Source organism: Struthio camelus, chromosome Z (assembly GCF_040807025.1).
Source record: "Struthio camelus isolate bStrCam1 chromosome Z, bStrCam1.hap1, whole genome shotgun sequence".
NCBI classification, from domain to species: domain Eukaryota; kingdom Metazoa; phylum Chordata; class Aves; order Struthioniformes; family Struthionidae; genus Struthio; species Struthio camelus.
In genome coordinates this window covers 53,187,639-53,204,532 of record NC_090982.1, presented here as the reverse complement: position 1 = coordinate 53,204,532, position 16,894 = coordinate 53,187,639, and the positions used below count along the sequence as shown (strand labels likewise).

General features: G+C 39.4%; 1 protein-coding gene across 4 annotated transcripts in view; it reads right to left on the bottom strand.

The window, feature by feature from the left end:
• Positions 1–3,338: 3,338 nt before the first annotated feature.
• The window catches only part of SKIC3 (SKI3 subunit of superkiller complex), a 50,581-nt gene continuing 37,025 nt past the window's right edge, over positions 3,339–16,894 (bottom strand). For all 4 annotated transcript variants that reach the window (XM_068927918.1, XM_068927919.1, XM_068927920.1 and 1 more), the window contains 7 exons: positions 15,477–15,605; positions 14,719–14,840; positions 12,553–12,708; positions 9,629–9,781; positions 7,647–7,777; positions 5,750–5,873; positions 3,339–4,296 (listed from right to left, as the gene is read on the bottom strand). In XM_068927918.1, coding sequence (XP_068784019.1) covers positions 4,219–4,296; positions 5,750–5,873; positions 7,647–7,777; positions 9,629–9,781; positions 12,553–12,708; positions 14,719–14,840; positions 15,477–15,605 — 893 coding nt within the window. In that variant the 3' untranslated portion in view covers positions 3,339–4,218. The remainder of the gene's footprint in view (positions 4,297–5,749; positions 5,874–7,646; positions 7,778–9,628; positions 9,782–12,552; positions 12,709–14,718; positions 14,841–15,476; positions 15,606–16,894) is intronic.

Below are 16,894 nucleotides of genomic sequence, written 5' to 3'. Positions count from 1 at the left end.
CAAAACCATATCTGCCCGTGTGTTTTTTATTTGCTTAAAAAAAAAAAAAAACACTCCCGGGTCTAGGGTAAAATGTACATATCAGTATTTTTTCAGCAAGGAGGTAAAATAAGATCATTATAGTGCAATATAATTACAATGTGAATTTCTGCAGTAGAATATGTTTTCGGAAAGCTTAATACCATCCATCTCCAGGAAAAGGAGATTCAAAAGGACTCATAATCCTCCTATTATAACTTTTTGTGCTTCTTACCCTACAAGACGACAAATTTCTCAAAAATCACAGCTTCCCAGTGGCTTCTCTAGGAGCCTGGACCTGCACAGCATGACTACTGAAACAGGACTGCTGCAGTCAGTAGGGAACTCCCCTTCCGCAATTAACCACTTTCTTCCTGCAGGGAGGAACCTTAGCATGTTAAAATTTCTCCGGTGTGCAAATAAATAAATAAATATAACTTATTTATTAAAATAAATAAATACTGAAAAATCCTAGATACCACTCACTTATAAAAGAAAAAAAACAGCAACCAAAGTCAAAGCAATTTTTGCATTTTGGTTGTGGCCAGGCTGAGGGACTAAGTGCCTTTCAGGAAGAACTCAATGGGAAAGGCTCTCAGCTTCAAGAACGCTTTCAGGTCAGAGCTGTATTTGTCACGTTTTCTACAAGCAGCAGGAAACGAGCACACTGGAATCCTAAAAAGGGGCAGGAGTTTCTGAGCTATTCTGAATCCACGTTTTGGTCTCACTTCATGTTCTGTCCGTTATGGGGTGCTCTGTCTTCACTGTAGACTACTAAGCACAGTCTCTTTAGGTCCACTGGGTCATTCACAGCACGGCATCCGGGGTTTCCAGGCAGCCTTGCAGCCTGCCCTTCTCTACTTCCGTCTAGCCACTCTACAAATTTTTAGCCCAGGGACTTGGCTGCCAGCAAAGCACTAGTTGGTACAGCTTGTCACATTTGTCTCCCAAGAGAGTACCCTGCCTGCAAGAGTTCTCAGCACATGAAGCCATAGTGAAAAGGTGAGGTATAGGGTTGATGAACATGTTCCTAAAAGCACCAAGTATCATAAATCATCTGAAAAAGGCTAAGACAACCTTCAGAGTCCAGCCCTGGAACAGAGAAAAGGGGAGAACTATTGCTGCACACTTATTTGCCTGTTCGTTCACATGGTTGCATGCCTCAACCAAATGTTGCTTTGTCCAAGTACTGATGTGTATGATTATACTACGAGGGTTTGGAGGGCATAATCACAGATTAAGATAACATGAACATATTTGCAGTGTTGATATTACTTGAGTGACTTAATTGCATTAAGTAGTTATCTCAGTACTTACCACTGCTCAACTGTGACCAAACTGAAGATGAACCCTCTCTCCCCTGAGAACACTGAACAAAACCTGTTCGGTTAACTCAGTAGAAAACAAATTCATCCCAAATCACATGCAAGTGGGCTGCAGGATTAGGGATGTAACTTTGCCTTGCAAAGGTGCATTTATGTAGCACTGAAACAGTTCTCTAGGGCTTCATATCCATGAACTGAAAAAAAAAAAGTAGCTCATCAAGCAAAAGTATCTGAGAAATACAAGTATACATTCACGTTTTTCTTAAACTGTTTGGCAAGACTTACCTAAATTAATGCAACTACCTACTGTTTTTCATGGTAAAAATGAGAGGCTCAAGAGTTGAATAGAAATCCGGTAAAAGAAATATAGAAGACATACTTAATCCACAGAGATTAACATACACAGCTTATATCAATTAAAAAAGTTCTCAGGAACAAACCATTGTGTTATGTTTATATGAGAGGAAATGTAAGAAATGTGATCTTATCTGAAGTCAGCAGGAATTCTGTCTTAGAACTTAATAAAACAAATTATAACTGAGGAACGTCTATTTTTCCCCACTCCTACCCTAGTAGTAGCCAAGCCTTTGGCTTTCCAGTTAGTGAAATCCATAAGCCAACTCTGTTCTCCATCTCAGTGATGCTTAGACTTCAAAGTACTATACAAAAACGCATAAAGGTGAACTCTACATTAGTATGAAATATAGGACTGCCTCATCCTGTTCTGCATGAGTTCTGGAATTTTTTCAGTAGTGCAGCAGGCCGTCTGCAAATATTGGTTTTGTAGAGGTTGTACATTATTCATAATAGAGGAAAGCAAGGTTTTACCTCACAGTTTCTTGAATTTCACAAAAGCTTCAATGGAAAAATCATGTTCCCAGTATACTTTTCACTGAGTAGGTGGTAGAGATGTGTATTCTTTCTGCAGGGCATATAATTATATATACAGCCCAAAGTCGCATTATCCTGTTCAAGGAGTTCAACACTAATCATATTAAAAATAAAGTAACTTTATGGTCTTCTGAAGAGAGAAAACATTGTACTATTTTTTTTTTTTTTAAATACACAGAGTATTCACAGTTGGCAGTTACTTAGCTGGCTTCTCTAGCCTCATTATTTGCTTGCTCCCCTAGGCATTAGAAAATGTTTAAGGTTTAGTACTGAACAGAGTATAGTCTAACAGTGAAGCAGAAGCACTTCCGTACTGCACTAAGGAGGGCAGGCAGTCACTGTGCCGTCATCAGGCTAGGGCTGCCAGCTCTCCCACCACCAGAGTAGGCAGCACGTAAATATCAAGAGTATATACAGTGATATGAACTATAGCCTGTAAGAGCTTTCAAGGCTCTAACTGCAGGAAGCTTAAAAAAGTTTAGCTAATCTTGGTAGTCACGAGTCTGGCTTTTGTGACATTCTTTTTTTAATATTGTGAGTTACTAATAGTTCAAGACTACGCAACAACAGGCTGTGAAGGGAATCACAAGTGGTCTAGATTTAACAAAAAAAATCTTTTTAAGGAAAGATATTTCGCATTGAGATGGGTGGGAGAATGAAAGTGTGGGAGACAAGAAGGGATTCTTACCATTCAGAGAGCTCACCTCCACAGAGGAGGAAACCCAGCCTATTAAGCTTAATTTTCCCTGTTTAAAATAGCAGCGGCAAGCTTGATGCTTTTGCCTGCCTTCCACGGATCACTGTGCGTGACTGCTAGCTGAGATGTACTAGAGGAGGAGCCCCTAGATCATCCCGCCTGTCAGCTCAGCAGCTGCTTTCTTTAAGTCCGATATAACCAGTCCCGAAAACAAATATATGCTGAATTCAGCAGTGCACTGCATGTACTGGAAGCATCCTTTCTCCTCTGCAATATGAGGTACACTGCACATGCCTCAAAGTCATTATATGATTTTGGTATACAGATGGCAGCTGTAGGAAATTTTAAACCAGGAACAGACAACTATCTTGACTCTATCGTCAGAAGCTCGAAACAAGTAACACTAGCAGATTTGAATCATTGCTTTATTCTTTTATTTTCATGTACATAAAGGGCAAAATAACATCATGTATTAAGAAGCACTGTCATGATTCACTCAATTAAGTAGTCAGCAGCAGAATTACCAAGACATAAATAGAGCCTGTTATACACATTTATATATATGAACCTGTCCCTGATGATCACAGGCTTTTCTTGATGGGAATGTTCACTGAAGCCTGTATAGTCAAGAGGATCCAATACACTGTTGTGATTAAGGTTAGCTAAGCAAAAAAAAAAAAAAAAAAAAAAAAAAAGCTTAAAAAGAAAAAAAACACTCTATAAACTGACACCACACAAAGTTCCAAGTAGATTTGGGTCTCAACTACAGAATAAAATACATGAAAGGAGTCTAGCATTTTAAATTTCTGCATGTTTTATGATATCTGGGAGAGAAAAAAAAACATGCTTGCTGCTGTTTGGCTATTAAGGCTCTGTTCCAAGCAAAAAAGGTAGAAGCTTCAACTTTGCGTTACTGCCAGTGCAGCTAATATTATCCTCGGTGTGCGACCAAGGGGGAAATAAAGACAAGGACTCCCCATCACAATTGCGGTGCTACTTCAGCGAGGAATTGGGGGGGGGGGGGGAGGGGGGGGAAAGAAAAAAGAAAAAAAAAAAAACAGGGATTCCCTTTAAAACCAAACAAGGTTTTACAGGGTGCCCATGTCAACAAGTAAAGAGAACAACTTCCTTTTGTTCAAAAAAAAAAAAATTGCAATTGGTGCAGAGAGACAACAAAAAAAAAAATGTCCAAACCACATATGCTCCTGGAGGATGGCCTCATTAAATTGTATACATGGAAGTTGTTTTTTGCTTTTTTCTTTTGTTAAAAACTTGAAACAGTCCATGCTAAGCACTTGCTGACAGTTTCTTGTTTAGTTCCAGAGCTCTAACATCTCCATTAGCTTTGGCATTTTCTACAAGTACCTGTGGAGAAAACAAACAAAAAACTGAGAACTTCAAGGTTTTACTGTTAGACTATTACTATCTGTCTCAAAAGCATTTTAGTTTCTACTATCCAGTTCCCCTAAAAATCCAACTAACCTTAAGTCCAGACAGGAAAGATATTCAACATTACACATAACTTGCTTAGACTTTAAGCTCTAAAATTAGAGTCACTTGCAATGCACTACAACAGCATCATTTGTTGCTTGCTGCTAAGAAAAAGTTTGCCAGCAGGGATCTTGCTTGTCAAAGCAGCAAGCGGAGCTAGAGGAGACCCATCTCCCTGTAAATGCACACCGGCCTCCCGCATTAAGTACATCCACTCCATTCTGGCAGACAAATTTGTATATTTTGTGCACCTACTTAAAGAAAACAGCCAAGACTGTCTTTCCTCTCCCCCATCTAAATTTAGATGTAGTCTTTTTTCATTTACTTCCCATTACTTGTGTTTGCAACCTTTCTACTAGTTAACAGAGCTGCCATGTCAGTCTAATGTTCACAGATGTGCCAGAAGCTTACGGCACTTCTCTTGTAATTGCAGTAACGTTATATATATTAAAAAGAAAAAAAAATAGTAAATTTTTACTCCAGCCATTATTTTTATTGTGCCCATTGGTAGCGAGAGTACAGATGGCTGGCCACAACCAAATATAATGAGATCATACCAGGGTCATCTGAACTCATTATTTCCAACTGATTTATGGACCTCTGCGATTGCATGTGGATTTTTAATGCTGAGCCTACTCGATAGGTTTTACCTCCAAATACACTTCATTACTGCTTCAGAACTTCACTAAAATACAGCTGTTAACTTGGGCAAAAGAGCTAATTATACCAGTGGCAGCAGTCTGGAGATGACTAGTAGAGGGTTTGAGTAGTAAAACGATTCCAAGTACAAGACAAAAATGAACAACCTTAGTTTGCATCACGTGAAAGAGCTGTGTGGATATGTGAGTCTGACCAAATACATTTTTCAAGTATTTTGACCAGGAAATAATGCACCAATACAGGCGTAGTAAAAACGTAAAGTACAGAAGCATTGCAAGCTACTGTTCAGATCTCTCAGGTAAAGGATATCACAAAGGATATTCAGCCAATCTAGAGGGTATTAACATTTTCTTATTGCATTAACATGTTCTGGCAAAACTCTGATAAACTGGTCCTCCTGTCTACTGTAAAACTTTTCCAGTTTGGGTCAGAGAAAGATTTTACTGTCGTTTTCCATTAGTATTGCATGGAGGAACAGAAGACTAAAACAAACTGGATGCGATTTTGAGAACTGAGGTGAGTTTTGCCAGTGCAGAATCCTTCGACCTACAAACCATAAAGCAAGAGAGTTACCATCTCCCAAGCTTCTCCCCACCCCATTTTCAAATTAGAAGCACAGTATTTGACAGAAATTGATTGAATTTCTGTATTAAATTGACTGCCTTACATCTATTAATTCATAATCATCTTTGGCATACAGATGTTGCAGGAGGTACCAGCGTGCAACAGATACTATGGTTTCTGGATTCCCAGGCTGATACACCACTCTTTCCAACATCCGACGAGTCTCCCTAGAAGCACAGTGAAAACGTCATTCAAATAAAACTTCAAAATTTGGCTAACTAGCTTGCATTTAACTTTTAAGACCTTAGTGATTAAACCAGAACGCCTGCTCAGATCTTTTGAGCACGTGAGCATCCTGCATAAGTGACAATTATCAGAAGTAACGTAAAGGAATGTCCTCATTTCCACATCACCCAAGAAAGTGAGAGGCAAGCTGCATGCTCCTTTGTTTCCTATGTGATTGCTGTTTTTCACCTGGAATGCTAAGGAATATTGCCTCCATTGTTATGTTTAATATATGACATACAAGTTAGTGCTTTCACTAGTAAGCAACCCAGAATTAGACTGAAATAGCACATTTTGACTGCTACGATAAAACAGCATGCTGTCTGTGACTTCAGTGCAACCTCTGATCTCCACAGGTGATCTGCTTAACAATACAGCAGATACTCTGCTGTTTAAGAACTATAAAATAAATCCTTGAGAAGACAGGTGCTCCTGTAAGACACAGCTACTACAATGAAAGTCTTATTAACTCCAAAAGAATTTAATATTACACACAAACATATTTAATCCAGCACTCACAAAAGGTACTGCAGTTTCTGTAATACACAACAGAGGCAAGATGTGAAATGGCAGAAGAAATCTAAGTAGAGTAGTATGCAGAGACTAAAATCCTATTTGGCTGATACTAGCTTATTGCCAATTTGTGCCAAATCAAGACATATTCAAATTCACCACTATGTCGATAGAAAGCTGATAAAAAATGGCAATTAAGTTTAAAGATACAGTATTCATTCACTGGTGCTCCATCAGTTCTGGCTGTTGTTTCAAGAATTCTGCCTTTTGTAACTAATGTGATTTTCCATTGCACTGTGATTTCATGGGCTGTTAAGAGACTACATCTGTTTTCCGTTTTGTTATTTTTGGTTAAGACGAAGTTGTTCCAGTATTTTGAAACATCTAGCAAGACCAAATATGCTTGTTGTTCAAGGAACTGAATCTTTTCAATTGTAAGAAAATTATTTTAATTGGTTAAGTGAGTTTTCGGTCTTTTTTTTTTTTTTGACCACGTAATCACATTAGGATGCTTGTCACCTTTCTATGTGCCCAAAGAAAAAGTAAGCAAACTCAAATTCTGGAAAAGTTAGTTTCTTAGAAATATCTAACAAAAACAGAACATATGCAATATTCCAGTTTTCCACAGCTAGTTAAGCAAAAATTTCATAGAATGCAAACTAGACTTAATAATCAAGCTTACAAAGTAGAAGATTTGGAGCTTCCTTCAAGAGACCTTCCTCCCCTCCCTCAAAAGCTCCAACGAGCACCTCCAGCTGAATAACCTTTCGTTATTCAGGATTAGACTTAAACCCCAATGAAGCCCAATTTGAGATCAAATTGGATTCCAGCACTAGCTAGAGTACCGATACCTTTTTCCATAATGCTATTTAACAGGGTCTTAGAAAAACGTGCACTTGTTAACTGTAATTTATTTGGATTATATGCCTTTTTTTTAATTAAAAAAAAAAAAAAAAAAGGAAAAAGCTGTCTTTTGCCTTGGTATAAAGGTCATCTAAAGCTTTTGGAGAAAGGAAGGGAAATTCTGCTGCTTCCTTATCCCCATATCACCCACCCCACTCCCTTTCCCTTTAAACTGCCATGCTACTTCAATAATTCTTATTTTCAATTTTCCTTTAGAGTTCTTGAGTTAGATCTGGGCATACTGACCGCTCCTACTTTTAGGCAATGCGTTCCATTCAAACATAATAGATCATGCATACCTTGCTCCCATTTTGCGGTTATACTGTAGCAGAGCTTGCAGGAGAGCTGCCAGGGGGCAGGAAGAAAGCTTCAAGGCTTCAGTTGTTGCCTCCTGAACCAAGGATGGCCAGTGCTCGTTTGAGACATTAGCCTATGATTAAAACACATACAAAAATCAGAGGGCTTCATTGTAGCATAAAAATCAGTATTTGTTTGCAGCTGTCTAGAAAGTAGGTTTAATTCAAGCTGTTCCGACTTACCTAGGATATTTGGCAGGTTAGTAAGAGACAAACAAAAAACCCAGAAAAACAAACTCAAGCCACATTGATTAGAAGGGTCTGGAAAAAACTATGTTAAGCATCCTCAGAGCTGCCTTGCGAGCCTTCCACTTGCTCATTTAGGCACAGAAATTATTTATTTTTTCCATACACTTCTTAGCAATGCTTGTTTTAATCACAAGCTTGATCGCTCTTCGCTTTGTAAGTACTCACCTCATGTACAAGACTATTCTTCTAGAATAGTCTAGAAAGCACAGTTTATCCACAGAAGTGGCTGAGGAATGTAGTGTCTTGTTCGATGAGAAGTAAAAACCAGTTCCAAGATGGTAATTTAATTACTTAATGGAACAACTGTTCAGCATATTACTACATCTTCTGGCTTAAGGAAAACTTATTACCCACTCTGTCAAAATAGCGTTTAGATTTTTGTGCTTGAAGAGGTGCCCAAGTTTTCACGTGGACAGAAGCATTTTTGAAATACAGAGCTTTCTCGAACCTGAGCAAAGTTTTGATCAGGCTTTTGCACATTTCATTAAACCAGTACAGATCAAAGGCAACCAACAGAAACCCACTTTCAACTGTTCTCTCATGCAAAAAGTACTGAAGAGAGATAGTTAATTTAATAGAATATTTCATACTAATTAGGCTTTTAAATGAAGTCTCATATATTCCCATGCAGTTCAGGCCAGCATCTGAAGGGGTATTAATTCAGTGAAGAGAGTATGCAAAAGTACCTTGCAACCTATGGAAACTTTTGTGATAACAGACTTAGAAGGTATTGGAAACGGGGCGCAGACCCCTAGAAAAAGGGCAGAAGACTCATGGGAGGAAAAAAAAACATGTCACTGCTTGACAAATTCTGCCTTTTGAAGCATATGGCTCTCCCACTTGTGTGAGAAGGGACCTCGTCTGTGCTCAGGCAGATTCTCTTTTCTCCCCAGAAACCACAGTTCTTCAGCTTTATCCTCAGTAAAACTGACTGCCTTTTCTTATAAAAGCACTCAGGATATATGGGGGTTTCTTGGCCTGATTTTGATTACAGCTGTTAGCTCAATTGACAGTTGAAGTATATGAAAAAGCATTAGCTAAGTCACAGCAATATCTGCCTTTTGTATTAGGCTTTAATGAAGCCTGTTAAGTGCACTTTCAGGTTTCTAGAGAGACAGTGCTCAAAAAAAAAAAAAAAAAGAAAAAAGAAAAAAAGACACTCTCCACAAATTTAGTTACATTCACCCAATTCTTCAGTGCAAGGAGCACAGTTTTCCTTATACCACAAGGTACAGTTCCCTTACGTTCTCTTTACACTTCAAGGCAAGGCACCATATCTAGAGATGGCCATATAATAAAGTTGCTTGAAACGTGAATGAAGTCTAAGCACCACTGCAGGAAAGAAGTTTATTAAAACTAGCTGCCTGATCTAAAGGACAGGGACAATTTGGATGATCAAACTGAACCTGTTATTAGAGAAATAAGCTGTACTGAAAGAATCAGCTTCAGGTACATAGTGGTTCTATCTAATCATTTCACAAAAACCTCTCTACAAAGGAAGATTCTAAAAGCAGCCCACTGTCACCTTGAAGTACTATTTTATTCTCTACTCGTCATTCATAAAATACAAACTCACTTAAACAAGGGTTTCATTTGGAGATTACATTGATTTCATTCAATGGGGATTACACCAACTCATGTTAAACCATAGAGTTACACAATTTTGGTTATCCTACCATGCAGATTTCCAGTGCAAGCATAGCTAGCCTGAGCAGACTGGATAACTTCCCATTCCAGCTGCCCTGCTGTGATGCCAACTGCAGACTCTTTCTGTAACACATCTCTGCTGCAACCATCATTCTTTGAGACTGATATACTTTTGCCAGCCACTGAAAATAAACAGTCAACACAATCAGTTAGGGAGCCACCAAAATATGCACCTCATTAGGCAATTAACATTTAGTTCAATTTATAAGAGTGCCACAACAAACTTGGCTAAAACACAGCCAAACCCCTCCCCTTCCTGTCCCGTATTCCAGCAACATACTGAATACTGCCCTGCAGGAAATCGTAGTTTCCTTATTGCAGAGTTGGCAGCGCACCTCACTGCGGTAACTTATTTCATAGTTTTCTCGACCATCACGGCCAACAGTCTAATAGCTGCTTTAATATGGAGATTGGTCACAGATGAACAAATAACAGGGCTGGCTTTGTCCAAGTCACCCTTCAGACTAAAACAGCACCATGGGACGCCTCGTTTGTCCCCAAAACTTCTGTAGAGACGAAAGGTTAGAGTTTCTCCTCTTGAACAAAGGCTCTTCCAGCCCACCTGAGCAACATCAGCAACTGGCAGACATTAGAACTGGCTGCCTGAGCTCAGACGACTGGTGTAGTTCTCGGGCTACACAGCTTTTGATCCAGCAGACTCGTGCTGGAGGAGCTACACAGGGCAACAGAGGCAACCACACGGATCTGCAGAGTTTCATGCTTTTGCCGGCTCTGCCGGCACAAGCTGTCCTGGGATCTCTCACAAAGAGGAGGAAAAGGGTTCTTACTCCTCCTTCATTACTCCTGTAGCCATGGTACATTTATCAAAGCAGATGCAGCCACAAGTTTGCAAATCCCTGACACGGGCATAAAGATGTACCAAAACGCATAAGCCACATTTAGAAATACTCTTTGCTGGGTCACTAGGCAAACAAAGAAACTTCTTTTTAAAAAAAGGATTCCCTTACTTTTAACAAAGATCCTTAGACTTTTGCTACCTAAAGACTGCCTAGCGTTAAGAGGGGCAAAATTCTAAGCCCTTTCTGATGCACAGCACTTATTAATCATTAAGTACTTTGGGGAGTTTCTCTTCTATTAGTACTAATGAGATCGTGCATTCTTGACCCCAACCTGCAGGACTTCTTTGTAAAGCAAAGGGCATCCATTCAGGATGCTCAAAAGACTTCACTGGCCTCAGTATTTTGCAGCTGGAGATACCTAGAAGTCAGGATGTGAATGAGAAGGGAGAAGAGGATGTTCACAAAAAATAAACAATGGCAGCCCTAAAAGGCCAGCTTTTCACTATTTTCCCTGTAAGCCACGGCATAAAGGCAGAACAGCCATCAGGAAAGCAGTTCCGCAGCACTCCTAAATGCTGCAAGAGAACCACTTAGACAAAAGCCAAGAACTTGTGCAAAAGCAAAGTTAATGGCCCCTCTAACTTAATAACACCGTGAGACATCGTGATGGATACTTCCAAGTAAGACAAAACATTTATCAAACCATTAAGAAGTTTAGAGCCAGAGAAGATGAAAGCATAGATCTATCCATTATGAATAGATGTAGCAGCCATGGAAGCTTTTTCAGGACACCATCCAAGCCCTGAGATTAAAGTATCTTCCTTAATTGAATACCAAGAAGATCTTGCCCAAAGGCATCTTACTTTTGGCCTAGATTTAAAAAAAAAAAAAAAAAAAAAACACAACCTCCTCTCCCCTCCCCCCCCCCAAAACCCCACACTTCATTTTCTTTTGTTGTTTGTAAGCAAGATGACGCTTGATCATGCAAGGGATGCTTGAACAATATTACCCAAACCCCCAACTCCATTTTCAAGATTATTACTAAAACAGAGTATACAGTCATGTCTCTCTCATATGCCCCCATATTTTGCAAAGCCAATTTGAGCAAGTGTTGCAGCTCAGAAGAGATGAAGTCTCATGAAGCCATGATCTGCAGCCTTATAACAAGGGAAAAAATGACCTCTTTAGCACCCTTTCCCTGGTCTTCTAGCACTGAAATCACTTTAAGCAAAACTTACTGCAAAGAGGTTTTTACTTATTCAACAGGCAGAGGGAGTAATCCCACAGCTATCCTGCTACATCCATGAACTGCTGTGGTTCTGTAATTTTTCTAAAGATGCTGCCAAGATTAGCAAAGGAAGATAGAAACTGTAACTAGTGGCAACAGTTTAAGCGTGCGCGTGTGCGCACGTGTGTGTGTGTGTGTGCGTGCGCATGTATATGCACACACACACACAAATAAAATCTCCTCACTAGGGAGAACTACTGGTATCTGCGAGATAGTCTTCTCAGAACATCTCAGAAGCAACATGAACCAAGTTTAGCATATTCTTATCAACTAGAAATGATCTCCTGGGATCCTACACAACACAGTCAGCAAATACTGCTCCTGGATATCTTTCCCCTGCCCTCAGCATCAACTGACTCAAGAGAACGAGACACTTGACATCAGGAAATTAAGTAAAAAAACTCCACCAATAACAAACACACCCCACACATGAGAGAGGCTTATTCTAAGTTTTCATACCCTTAAAAATAAAGCATATATTACTATATGAAGAAACCATTCACTTCTATCTATTCTTACAGGTCATGAAATATCATACTGGTTTCTGCTCAAACTGCCAAGTCACAGATTGCTAAAGAGATGAGTGTCAGATATTTACTCCCAAGTTTTTACTTCTCTTGCCTCCATGTCTGCTTGTTCTTACTAACAGTCCTTTTTATTTCAACTATTAAAGAAAATTCACAACACATTACAACTTTGTAAAGGACTGAATATGAGATGGCTTCTCTCTCGCCAGCTGTCAGTGGATGAATAAAAGTAAACAGTGAAACAGCCCACAAAAATCTGGCAGAGAATCCAGACTTACTTGCCATGCTGCAACTGTTGAACTGGTCATGACTGTCTTGCGAAGCTCCTCCAGGATGGTATCTGGAAGGTCTTTGTGAGATTGCAACAGCTGCTTACACTGAACTTGTCTCAAAAGCAGGAACAGACCTGGGTGCTCTGGGCAGCTTTTTAAACCCTGAAAACAAACCAGAACTCTACAAGATATCAGAAATATCATTTTCAAATATCAGAACACACTTAAGTTGTTCCATTTGGGTCTTCACAGAAAACAGAACACTGAAAACATTCCCAGGATGCTTGCAAGAGAGCATTTTTCCCCTCCTTCTCTGCACAAGAAGTGTTGCAGGAATTGATACATAGAAATAAGACGTTTTCCCTCTCTTGTTCCCAAAATACATTTGAAATCTACCCCAAGTTTTACACGTGTCTCCCCTTTAGAGGTTTCTGAAAGCTAGAAAGGAAAACGGTAAACCTGTACCTTTCTAAAAAAGGAAAAGATGAATAAACCCTTTAGTTCCCCTCTGGCTTCATGATCATTACAAGTTTGGGGCTAATAAAGGCAAAAATCTGTCATAAGGCTAAAAGTGACCTTGAGTATTTCCCAACTGATTTTGGTTCTCACACCTAAGGTGCCTTATTCTCACTGGAATAGAAGCACCATACTAAACATTTCCTATATAGAGTTTGCTTCTTAAAACAAACGCACTCAAAAGAACAAAGCCAGAAAACCAACCACCTGTTGCTTTATTCTTCTCAGGTGAGAGACGTGAAACTTCTGCAAATCACACTATATTCTAGTTTACCTGTTCAAATCAGGATACATCTGACCTCTAGCTCCAACTTTTTTTCTTTTTTTCTTTTTTTTTTTTATAAATAAAGACAATGCTTACACTTTTCATCTCCTCCCTGCCCTCCCTGCCTTTAAGCAAAATATATTGCCTGGAGTTCCTTACCAAGCTTTTTTTGTGAAGAATGCATATATGTAAGAGAATTTATGACCAACAATATTCTAGAGGCATAACTGGCCAGAGATAGGGCATGAAAACCAATATAAGAGGCAGGTATTTGCTGCAGTTTTTCCCCATTAGCAAGCGTACAATTCACGTTGTCTGCCTCAGACTGAGGAAGTGGGACTCATCGTCCCCAGCTACATGGTCTTCTGGTAATCTCAAGGCCAAAACCGTCAATGAGAGTTAGCAGTGCCAGAGTCCGATTCCCTGTTTCTTCCCAAACTGCAGGCACTGACTCTCTTCACCCCAGACTAACTATTTAGCCAATGAAACAAACGAAAACTAACCATAACCAACCCACACCACCACCCTGAACTATCACAATGGATGCGTGGAGATTTGCAACTCTTGTAAATATAAGACAGGTCAGTAGACATGCCAGTCAGAAAAGTAAAACACCTCCTAGCAAACGGAGAAATAGGAAAGTATTTCCCTCTAGAAAACCAGAATCTTTACTGAACCTCATTTTTAAGCATTAACTCATTCCCCAAAGGACATTTTCTGTAGTGAAAATCAGGGATGTGCGTGACTGATTTCAACTGTTATTTTGCTCATCTTCCATCAGGTCTTCTATTCGTGAAAACACAAAACGGACCCAGGTACACATATGTCAGGCTTGCTAACACAGTAGTTACCAACTGGGTTGACTCAAGACCTTTTAAAAATTAAATTTGGAGCATTTACTTTGTAAATTTTTTTCTTTAAGTCATTAAGAACAGCATTAGGAAAGTCGATCTTTTTTCTGTTCGTAGTCAAAACTGAATTTAGGCTCTGAAATGGAGAATCAATACAACTCAACCACAGAACAAAAGTCAGTTTGCTTCTCTGTCAGTCCCCTACCTGGAGATGAAGCTTTGAATTTCTGTAATGTTTCACTTAATACTAGGTTACTGAAAAAAGGCAAGAAGGCGAGACCAAGTTCTGCTACGATGTGTCATATCTTGTTTGCTTCAACTATTGAGACAGCTTTGGCTTGGCACAAAGAACAATTATCGGGTTGTGGGGGGTGGGGGGCAGAAGAAGAGAGGAAGAGATGCACCAACCACCACTGCAGTTAGCAGCTTTCCTGAAACAGACAGCTGCTAATTCACTGATTACCTTTTCGTAAAGCACAGACATACAAGTCATAACGTTTATGCCATTTACTACATTCTGCCAGTATGCTGCTACGATACCTTGGTACAAAGTGCTTCAGCTTCTGAGATCCTACCAGTCTCTTCTAGACTGGTAATAGCTTGACATAGAGACCAGTCTTCAAGAGCCTGAATGTAATTAGCTGGAAGGTTGTTTTCTCCAGCTGCAAATACAGATACAACATTGAACTAGATTACTGCACATGCTGTAGTGCCGTACCACGTCACATGCTCTAGACCTAGTAAGGGAGAGCTTAAGAGCACATTAGTCCGACAGGGCTTCCTTCATTAGTAAGATCATCAAAAGAGGACAAAATTAAAAATAAGATTGGGGGGAAGCCAGCGATTATGAATTAATATTCTGAAAAAATCAAACATGAAATTTGTTTGCAAAGCGCTAAGGACCTCAAACAAGATTGAGGTTTATTAGCATGGTTTATCCCTCCACTGGAAAAGTTACACAGTTCACGGACAGTTTGGGACTTTTTTTGGTAAGCTGGTCTTCTGGTCCAATATATTCATCCATTCATTTGGGTATCAGTTCAGAAGTACTGTTTCAGAAAAAGCACTTGAGGCTTTGGGGCAGGGGGAGGCTTTGGGGTAGCTACGATCACATTAACCAACCTCAGCTCTTGACATTATGATTTAGTATTTTTATGGGAAAAATACAGTTACAGCTCAAATCACGGCTGAAGGATTCTCAGATTATCAGATATTTGCAAGCTTCTGAATTTCAGAAGTGTGTTGCAAGCTTAGTGCATTTCAATTATTTTTTAAACTAAAAATTTTAGATAGCTTACTTTTGGCTGAAATTGTAGATACAAGAGTCATCTCTAGATCCGTTCGCTTTGGCTCAGTGTTGTTTAGACAAACAATAGTGTTCTCAGCATGACAGGCTGCCATTAGCACTGCCCAGGCAGCAGGATTATCTAGGAGGAGAGAACTGTTAAAGGGAACTTGTGCCTGTTCTTAATACATTGGTACACCATTTAGAATGGTACCAGAGAGAAAACATAGCCATCAATGGAACCACATACTGTATGTAAGAGATAGCAAGAACAAGGCAAATAGATCAGACGGATCCTTCTATCTACTCAGCCCATGGCAGCAGATAACTGTTGGCCACTAACAGGTAAAATTCTTCAAATTTTAAAACAAAGAAGCTGTTTCTAAAGCCGCCTGATAGCTTTTGCATGGCCACGCCTATGCTGATCTGAGGCTGCCAGTTGACTTCCAACTACGCAGATTAAACGTCACTGTCATTTATATAAGTAGCAGCAAAAAAAAAAAAAACCCAAGATAACATGACCCACAGCTTTCAGTCAGACAGACTCCACCTTGTCCAACCACCAGTGAGAGTTATGATGATCAGATAGCCTGCTATTTGTGTCAGCTAATTCAAGCTCAGCTTTACCCTGACCTAGCAGAGTTGGGAGCAACCATGACCAAAATAATCTAATTTCTCTAGCCCTGAACTGTACAGAGCTCATTTAAAAGTTTCAAACAGATAAATTTTCAGTTCTAAGATTATGAAATTTGTCTGGAAAATAAAACAAGGTTTGAGGATCTCAAAGTAAAATGTAAAGGATAACGCCTATGAATAGGAGTCGTGTGTGTACCTGTGGGAAAGTAATTGAAGTTTTTTAATTTGCAACCCACGTTGATGCATCAGAGCAATAACACTGCAGAAGGAACAGTGTTTTAGTATTTCACTGTCAAGTGCTACTTTTCAAAGCCCTGAAAATCCCACTAGATTTGCACTTTATATATTTAATGAAGATCATCATTTAACTAGCATACTGTAACAGAAGATTTCCAATCCAAAGTCTTAAGCTAGATGAATACATCTTTTCTGCTCAGTGTAGCACACTGTCCCTGAGCAAACTTTTTTTTTTTTGTCTATTATATGAAATAACAGTTATCTCTTCTCCTACTAAAGGATAAACAAATTGCCAGAGTTTTCAGAACAACTGAAAAACTCAGTTTTTGTTTTGGGTTTTTTTTCCCTCCCTTGTCTGGTTTAATTCAACAGGCCTAAACTTAGAATGATGGTTAGAAGTTCAACTGCAAGGATTCTCCACAAAACACACTGGTGAGCAATCCAGGGGAAGCACATTCTTCGTCTGGGCAAGAGTTCTGTTTCTGATAAAGGGGGGTGGGGTGGGGGGGCAGAAAGGGACTGGGGGGAATCCACTAGTATGTTGGAAAACAGGAGTAA